The sequence below is a fragment of the Budorcas taxicolor genome, chromosome 13, assembly GCF_023091745.1.
Source record: "Budorcas taxicolor isolate Tak-1 chromosome 13, Takin1.1, whole genome shotgun sequence".
In the NCBI taxonomy this organism is placed as follows: domain Eukaryota; kingdom Metazoa; phylum Chordata; class Mammalia; order Artiodactyla; family Bovidae; genus Budorcas; species Budorcas taxicolor.
Window position 1 is genome coordinate 33,698,514 of NC_068922.1, and position 9,895 is coordinate 33,708,408.

A 9,895-nucleotide genomic window follows, 5' to 3' on the forward strand; every position below is an offset into this window, starting at 1 on the left:
AATAACAAGTTCAGGTCAATACTATATATGAGGTAATATGGTGAGGTCTCTTGCAATAAAATGTCCTTTAAAAAGAGTCCAAGGCAGCCTTTCTAAAGCTAAATGACATACCCAGATACCTGTAAGATGAAGCTTCAGGTTATGTTACTGTTCTACTGATTTAACAGTCAGCCATGTTGTTAAGACCAAAACAATTAAGCAATGCTTAAGGTTAAAGCTATAGAAACAAAAAACAAATTTTATAAATAAATAAAAATAAATATAAATAATAAAACAATATCCTTTTAGATGGCACTTATTACTGTATTAGTTAAAGTTAATTATGGACAAGAGAATAAGAAATTGTCAGTTGAGTCAAGATGCATTTAAAGCAAATAATCTTAATAATATAAATAAAAATTTAAACAAAATTTATTGAATGCTTAAAACATGTATTAAGCTCAGGGCTTCATACATCTTATTCAACTTAAGGTAAACTCTAAGGTTACCATCCCCATTTTACATATGGGGGAATTTAAGCACATGGAGACTAAGAAACTTAATTTCTTAGTCAAGGCAACTCAGGTAATATATTATAGGATCAACCCAAATCCTTAACTACTGTTTGCTCCCCTTCAGAAAGAAACACCACATTCAAAAAGTGAACTACAGTCTTACCGAAGACCTAAATATGAAAGGTAAAACTACAAAACTATTAGAAGAAAATCTAAGAACATATCTTTGTAACTTATGGATTAGAAAGGACATCTTATGACCCACAAAGTAAAAAACGTGATGGATTTAAGTATATTACAATTTGGGATCCCCATACCATAGTCAACATCAACAGATGACTGGGATTACTATCTCAAACGCACAAGGAATTCCAGGAAATCAACAAGTGGAAACTCAACCAAAAAGAAGGCAAAGAGCATGAATAAGTCAGACCTGGAAAGGGAAACTTAGATGGCCACCAAGGACGCGAAGAAACAATCAACCTGCCTACGAAACAGAGAAATGTGTTTTATACTTTATACAAAGCAATTACAATAATCTACTTAACAACTGTTAAATTAACCAAATGTAGATGCTGTACAATACCAAAAGCTGACAAAAATTCGAGAAAATGGGAATTATCTAACACTGGTGAAGGGAAAAAACTGGTATAGCCATTTCAGAAATAATCTGGCAGAACTTAGTGATATTTAATACGTGACTAACTTATAACTCAGCGATACGATGCCTGGATATATGTTCCCAGAGAAACTCTTTCACAGCCATTAGCAACAGGTAGAAAGATGCTTTTTACAGAATTATTTGTACCCAAGAGTTGGAGTCAATATGGGTCACCACTATTAGGGGAACTGATTAAGTAATCGTTAAGTGCTGAAGCAAACCATGAAATACCACACAGCTACAAGCAATGAAAGACATGTACTTACAATAACATGAACAGATCTCAAACAACACTAAGTGAAGGAAACATACAGCAAAATATCAGTTATACGGATACAAAACAAAGAACTAGATAATTTTACAAGGAAACAGCCAAGAACATACATAAAACACATTACATTGAGTACAAGCGAGAGTTGGGAAGGAGAGAGTGAATGGAAGCTGAGGCAGGGAATGAAGAGGGACAATGACAATCCAAGTAATAGGAATATGCCTCTAAGCAACACGATACCAACTCTGCACCTGCAATGTTTTAGATGAAGTCAGCACATCAACTGTCAAATTTGATGGATTTATGGGAAGAGATTAGAAATCCACTTTTATGAGACAACTGAGTATTCTACGAGATACCTTTGGTTTTTCCTATGATAAATCTGAGAATTCAAGACTTCTACTTCTTCCTTGTTGTCTTCATAGGTGAAATGGTCCGATTAAGGCATATCAAGCTACTTGCCTGAGAAACTGGAACCAAGTCCAAGCAAACTAATAACAGAATTTTGCAAAGTTCTTTTTCCTCTTTGAATCTGTTTACTTATCTGAAAAAAATAGATTTGGATAATTCTCCCAAATCCCTCCAGCTCCAAGATTTCATTTAATTACTATCTGTTCACATTAAATTATTTTCTCTCTGCTCCAACTATTCCCTCCCCCAATTAAAAAAAAATATCAAAAGAGATTTAGAAAAGGATGTAGCAATAGGAGTGAACAGCAACTTAGTTTTTTAGGGTAGAAACTAGAAAACATTAGAGATACAGTGATGTTCAAAGAGCCTTTTCCCATATCTAAGGTAGAATAAGGTTAACTGGAACCCAGGCTCAGACATTCTATTTCATGAAGGATTTTAGGTATTCCACCCATTACCACTGCCCCTTCTTAAAACATTTGTTAAAGTCTCTTATGGAGTTTCTACTTGAAGGTTCTAAATTTCAGCTTTACTGTATCAGTTTTCAGATAAAAAATGACGATTCCCTAAAGGTCCGTTCCATATTAAACATGTTAAGATTCCAAAAGAATGATGAATTTTTAAAATCAACAAACTGGTCACATTCTGAGCACTTAATTAACAACAACAAAAAAAACAAGAGTTCAATTAGATCTGTGGATTGAATGGATATAAGGCCTTAAAAATAAGAGAAATTAGACTATACTGTAGCTTGGTAACCACGAATAGTAACTGAGGTATCTGAAGAATAGTGATGTCACATTTTACAAAACGAAAATTAAAATCAATATTTTAAATATTTTAAAAGCTGAAATTAGAATATACCTAAAATTCTGAAACTGGAACATATTAAAAGAGAAAAGGGATGTCTTGCAATATTTTTAGAATAAATATGAGAAATTGACATCACTCCCATATTTATCTTCATCCACACTGAAGTTTAAATATGGATGGGGAAGGGGCGGGGGAAGGGGAGTGGGAATTAAGAGGTCACGAAACATCTGTTCCTAATAATTTCAGCACAGATACAGTTGTTCCTGCAGGTCCCCCAGGCCGCCACGCTACGAGGTCTTCCACCAACAGCTAAAGTGTAGACTCCAAAGCCTGCACATCAAGTCTCAGATATCCACAGAGTTGACTACAGGACAAACATGTACGTGGACAATTAAGTGCATTCTCTGTGTCTACAGAGGACCTCTAGTAAATACCAAGAAAATGTCTGAAGAAATAAACGAGAGGAAAATAACTTCTTAGAGAAAGAATAAAGAATCTAATAACGTTTCATAGCTATTAACACAAGCATGGACTTGAATACTTTTTTTAGCTGATACTTTTGGAACCTTTCAATTTATCTACACCCCAATGATATTCTCCAAAGTATGTTTTAACAAAATCAATGAAGTGGGTTGTAAACATTAATTTTTTTCTCTGAACACAATCTACTAGAGGGCCTCTTGCTATTTAAGTATACTGCCATACTTTCAAGACACCCAGTTTCAGATTAACCAGCAGCATAAACCACCCCCATCATGCACACAACAGACTTAAAAACTTTATTTGGTAAAACCAATGCCCTACGAATGCTTCCTTTGCAGCTATCATTCTTCAAGCACTGTTCCACAGGGATGTTTGTCAAAGGGACAAACTTCCAATTATAACACGAAGAAATTCGGGGAACTGATGGCTGGTTAACAGTACTGTACACTGTACTTGAAAGTTGCTTTGAGAGTAGAGGTTGAATGTTCTCATCATGACAACAACAAACTGGTAATTATGTGAGGTGAAGGATGTGTGTTAACCAACCTTACTGTGGTAAACACGCTGCAATACATATGTGTATCAAATTATCACATTGTACACCTTAAACTTGCACAGTGTTATGCGTCTATTACATCTCAGTAAAACTGGAAAAAATAAGAAAAAAGCCACTGTCTCATCCAAAGGAAAGATGATTTCCTATAGCAAAGCTTGTACAGTAGGTCACATTTCATTTTAACCAAGGTTGCTGCAAAACTTTTCCTATTCTGTGTATATCCATTTATTTTCCACTTTCAATACACCTATTTTAGCTATTATTTAGCTAGCTATATGCACAACATAGTCTTTCAAAAAGCATTTTCATTTTATATATTCATTTTTAATATATTGCATTTTATTTCTTAATTAGGGCACTTTAATTTTAAAAATTTACATTTTATGTCAATAATGAACTTTAATTTTATTCAGCTTATAGGTCTGTTGGAAATGAAGAGACATTTCTCCCCATAAATTATCGATCATACTGCAAGGATTGTGGTGGTAGTGATGGTTTAGTCACTAAGTCAGGTCCCACTCTTGCGGCCCCATGGACCACAGCCCACCAGGCTCCCCTATCCATGGAATTTCCAAGGTAGGAACACTGGAGTGAGTTGCTATTTCCTTCCCCTTTTTCCCGCCTGAATACTACTATCATTTCATCAAGTCCTCTAACCTCTCACTGCACTTTTGCACATTAATGCATATCTTCTTCCAAAATCTGTGTGATTTTTCTTTACCTCTTCTGCAATTCACGACAAGTAGTCAAGTGTAGCTAGTAATATAATTCCACATGATACTGCATCTGTGTTTACATCTGGCTCTAATCACACGCTTAGAAGTGATTTATACAAGGGAAAGCAAAAATAGAGAAAAAAATAACACAACCAGGAGAAATAATTATGCTGTTATTTTAAATGTATCATTTCCAATTTGATAGAACTTTCTTACCATATGCTTCAAAGCTATCAAAATTGCAAACACAGGGTATGGCATTTAAAAAAATACTGCCTATAAGAAAGAAAAGTACTAACCAAATATTCCATATGTTTTTATATCAGAGTCATCTTAACACGTGCTTGATGCTTCCAATTTATAAGATATTTTAAATTTTATTCCACGCTATAACTGTACATGTCATGGCTTCGTGGTGAAATTCCTTAGTTCATTAAAAAAAAAAAAAGTAAACCAACACTATTCACTATTGAGCTCTAGGAATTGGTAGAACACCAATCTCAAGAACTATATCAGGAAATGTGAAACTATACACACAAACACACACTCTTGAAGAACTATGACACCCTAAAATGAGAAATTCACACAAGTTTTCCTGATAATTCAGGTAATTCCTACCTGAATTCCTACAATTCAAGATAAAGAGTATTACAATTGCATTATGGTAATAGTGTTGGTGCATTAATAGAGAAACCATTAAAAATAATTAAGGAAATAAATATTCATGACATTTGACCTAAGTAGGAATTCCAAAAGTTTACAGTTACATTAACATAATTATACAGACACAGGCCAAAAAGATATAAATACATTGAATCTTGTGCAATATAAGTTATATCAATTTACATTTATTGAAAAGAATTCTTTGAATACAAGCATACTAATTAATAAGCTGCAGAGATTTTTAAATGAATTTAAAACTTCAAAACAAATGTACACTCCTTAATTTTCAGCTGATCAATTTAAAATTTATATACTACCTGATTCTGAATCTTAACTAGAAGGGGCGGGAAAGACAAAATCTAAAAATCACTAACATCTGAGTAACCGCTGTTTAATACCTTCTTCAGAAGTTGTCTGCCAACCCATGCATAGTTTAAGTCTACATAAATTATGAAAAAATAATTACACAGTATCACCAATTTCAAATTTTCTTACTATATCCAACCATTTACATGTTAACGTCTAAAAGTATATATTCCCAGAGATCTTACTATGAATGAAAAAGGGAGTTAAAAAATATAGTAATTATGTAAAATAAATATGGACAAATCATTACATATTCTCCAAACCTACCAACATAAAACTTTCTTTAAAGAAGCAGTAATACAACTGGTCTAAAGCAAGACTAAATTGATAGCAACCTCAATTTCAAGATTCAAAAAGATCAAATTTATAAAACTATCCAAGCTAAAACAATCTTACTTCTTTCCAGTCCTGGCAGCCTAGAAAATGCTATGCCTAATTTACCTAGGGCTAGTTTTAAATAACAGTTAAGACCCAGAATTACATTGAAGGTCCCTATCAAAGCAGAGGTCCCAAATCAACAGGAGATAAGACAGGTTTATGGTAATACTAAAGCAATAATCATTTTTGTTAGCATCCTCTACTGGTGGTTTCCAAAGACAGCAAGCAGAAATGCAAATGACAGAAGATATGTACCTGCTAGTCCATCCAGGGTGAATTAATCAGTGTGTAGTCATTAGTGACTAGAGTAGGTTTCTCAAGAAAAAAAAAAAAGTAACCACAAAGAGGAGAAGTGGAAAATGAGAAGACAGATTTTGAAAATACAGCAAACAAAGCGTTACATTATAAATGGTAAAAAGACAATTTAAGCCATTCTAATGCCACTCCTTTAGAGACGACTAACATCATTACCATAAAGTTACTACACAAGGTTGATGCTTTCTCAAACCTTGCTCAACTGGTTTACCCCTGTCAAGTCACATTACTTGATGCTCCCATTAGTATCCTACTCTGCAGATATATTCCAGAGAAGAAATTAAAATATTTTACTGGAGGCTGAGCAGAAAATCTGCATGCCTTATTTCAAAATGAACAAAAAATTATTTACATATAAATTACAGCATAAAGTACCTCCATGACTATCTCCCACTGTATACATCACATCATTTATTCCTTCATTAAAAAGATTTAAGAGTTAACATTATTTCCAAGCGATTCTCTCCAGTAACAACTGCAACTTACATATGATTGCGTTGCTAAGAAATCCTAACCAGCACCTATCCTGAGGTTTCACAACACAATGGCGTGTAACTTCATTTTTAATTTGCAAATCAGGAGGCTTAATCAAATAGCGTGGCTGTAATAATCAGCAATGGATGAAATGCATCTGAGAACAAAAAGAAATACAAGGACGGAGCCAAAAGTGATGAAAATGGAAGATACCTGTAGTAGCACACTGCTATCTGAAACACCTTTTGTTTTCTGAGAGTAATCCTCACTGCAGACAAGACGTTTTGTGCTAAACATCCCCAAATCTGTTTTTCTAATATTAAACACAAAGGAAAAACACTGACAGCAAGCGCGGTAAATAAATCCCTCCCTTGAGAATGAAAGCAGCAGACAGGAGCGGGCTGACATACATGCAGGAGGAAAACTAAACCCCATCTTTTTTCTACCTGCACAAGTTGCCATTTGCTGCAGCGATCCAACAGCTCTCTTTCCTGTTGATTTCAAGTACCTTTCAGGATCGCTTTTTCCCCTTAAGTCATCTGTTGATATGCCTGATGGGTGTAATAGTCACATCCCAGGATCTTTAGAAGAAAAATCCATCCTTTCCTGCTCAGGTAAACATGTTTACAGCAGCTGCACAGACGCTGGGTGGTTCAGACTCACATGTCACACACATGTCGTCAGCAACAAGAAAAGCCCCTTTCTCTGGCGATGAACATTTTAAATAAGGTAAAACGCGAACAGCCCTTTCCAGACCAACTTACCTTTCATAAAGCCACATCAGCAACAGCAGCAACAGCTCAATATAGCACACACACTGTTTGACGCTAAAACAGGAAATTAAAATTGCAATAGCCTGTGCTCCGCTCCTGGCCGTAACAAGTCATCTCTCCACAACGAGGACGCCAAATATTAGTTATCGATCATCACTTAACAGACGTCTTTAAAATGCAAATGTGTATTTGGATAACTAAGACCGTTCACGAAAGCGGCGGTTTCAATGTCGGCTAGAATAAATTAAAATTACGTTTACATCTTGAAACCGCCTAAAAACCTCCGTATCTGCTTCTAGACAGGAAATCCCACACAAAATCTAAAATTGCCAGGAAAGGTTACAAAACCTCGCGTTTCGCATCCCGCAGGGGAGGGAGAAAGGGAGCCCGGGCCTGGGGGTGGGGCGAGCGCCGGAGAGTTTTGACTTAAACCCGTATTTCCTCATTTTCTGGAGGATACGGAGATCCCGTTCCAGGCGCATTTATTTCCCTACTCTCAGAAACTCGTTTTAAAAATAACGCAGGAACCCATACGAGCCCCTCGGTCCGCTAGATCCGTGCAATTCCTTATATAGACTCGGCCGCAGCCAGCGGCAGGGCCGTAGCCGCCCATTATTCTCCAAACAGGTACCGGGCGGGCGGGGGCCGCGCTCCGGCCGCGGCCCTGTCGCCGCAGGAACTGTCCAGACAATACCCACCAGCAGACGGTCGCCGCGGAGCGGGCGGGCGGGCGGGCGCAGCATCGCCCCCCAGATAAGCAGAAATGCAACCAACTTCCACCGTCTCTCCCCACCGCAAAGGGCGACTGTGCAACCCAACACATGTTCGGGGCTCGCTCGCTCGCTCTCCGGTTATTATTGTTATTTTTCTAAACTCTCACGCCAGGCAGATGGGGGGGGGGGGGGGTGTGTGCGCGCCCCTCCCCGCGCAGCATCAGCACTCATTAGTAAACCCGGCGGCGGCCGCCGCCGCCGGGCGGGCAGCGGCGACCCGCGTCCGTCGGTCCGGCCGCCCCCCTCCCCCACACTCCTTCCACCCGAGACCCCGAGCGCCGTCCAAGCCCCCTTCGCCGGTTTCACGCCCCGCGCGTCCGGCCCAGGTAACAACTTCCCCAAACCGAAAGAGAACAAGGGAGGCGCACGCTCGGCAGCCCATCCCCGCGCAGAGGAGGCGTCCTCCCGGGCGGGGGGACCTGTCTGCGGTTCTTCCCGGTCCCGAGACCAGGTAACAACTCTGCCAACCCGCCGCCGCCGCCGCCCCCCCCTACACACCCCACGGCTCCCACGGCCGCGACTCCGCGCCCGCCCCGCCCGCCGGCTCCCCGCGGGACGCGGACCGCGCTCGGGGCGCTTAAGGGACCCGCACCCCACTCCGAGGACCGTGAAGCCCCGTCCCGCGCCGAGCGCGCCTCGCCGGCCGCTCCCAACTTTACCGCCACCGGCCTGGCCCGTCCGCCCGCCGCGCGCTCCGCGCACACGCGCGCACGGACGACACGCAGCCCGCGGCCGCCGCGTCCCGCCGCCGCGCGCCCGCAGCCCGGCCCGCCCGCCTGGCCAAGCCGCGGGGCCCGAGCCACCGCGCCGGCGGGGCCGCGGCGCGCGGAAGCCACTCTGCACGGGCAAGCGCCGGGCACAAGTTAGTTCCTCGGCTCCGGGGCCTCGGCGCCGCGGGGACGAAACGCCGAGGAAGCCGAGGAGGCGGGGAGGGGGGCGCCAAGGGGGCACAAGAGTGGGGAAAAAGTGCGGAAAGAAGCAACAGCCGCTCCCCCCCGAGCCCAGAAAAGTGGGCGCCGCGTCCCGGCCGCCCGCCCGCCCGCGCCGGGGATGCGGCGGCGGCAGCGGCGGCTAACGGTCCAGCGAGGCGGCAGGGGCGGCGGGAGCCGCTAGGCGGAGAGACCAGGTAAGAGACATAACGGTTCAGGGAGAGCGGGCGGCCGCGGCGCGGCTCCGGCGGCGGCGGCCCGGAGGGGGGCAGAGAGCACTACTTTCTACTTTCCCACTCCACTTGGCCCGTCCCTGCCCGGCCGCCCCCAGCCCAGCTCGCCCCCCTCGCCCTCGGGGGCGCACCGGCCGCCCGGCTCCCCCTGACTCCGCCGCTCCCCGGTCCCCTCCGCCACTCACCGTTATTGCGCCGCGGGTTCGCCTGCTTTCTGCGCTTACACCTGGGGCCATCCGCCATGATCCTCTCGCTTGTGTCTAAATGCTCGAGTCACCTCCTCCCCCTCCCTCCCTCCCCTTTCCCCCCCCCGCCCCTCCGCCTCCACCCCTCCCCCCTCCCCACCGCACCTGGTTTACGACACTCGCGGCTTTACGACATCACCTTCCTTACACCTAGAGCCCACTCGCTCTACGGCCGGAACCTTGTTGCTAGGGAGAGGACGGTTTGCGGCAGACGGGGGAGCAGCTGAGTTTGCATGGAGGGGCGAGGAAAAAGTTTCCTCCAGGTGTCGCGGGCGGGGGTGGCGGGGTGGGGGCGCGGGGGAACCATGTGGACGTGGTCCGAAGGGCGACTGGCCGTCGGA

The 9,895-nt window shown here is 42.8% G+C and overlaps 1 protein-coding gene across 3 annotated transcripts in view; it reads right to left on the minus strand.

Annotated features, from left to right (window-relative positions):
- Positions 1–9,566, minus strand: part of ZEB1 (zinc finger E-box binding homeobox 1) — a 199,584-nt gene extending 190,018 nt beyond the window's left edge. For all 3 annotated transcript variants that reach the window (XM_052650770.1, XM_052650771.1, XM_052650769.1), the window contains exon 1: positions 9,495–9,566. In XM_052650770.1, coding sequence (XP_052506730.1) covers positions 9,495–9,552 — 58 coding nt within the window. In that variant the 5' untranslated portion in view covers positions 9,553–9,566. The remainder of the gene's footprint in view (positions 1–9,494) is intronic.
- Positions 9,567–9,895: the final 329 nt, after the last annotated feature.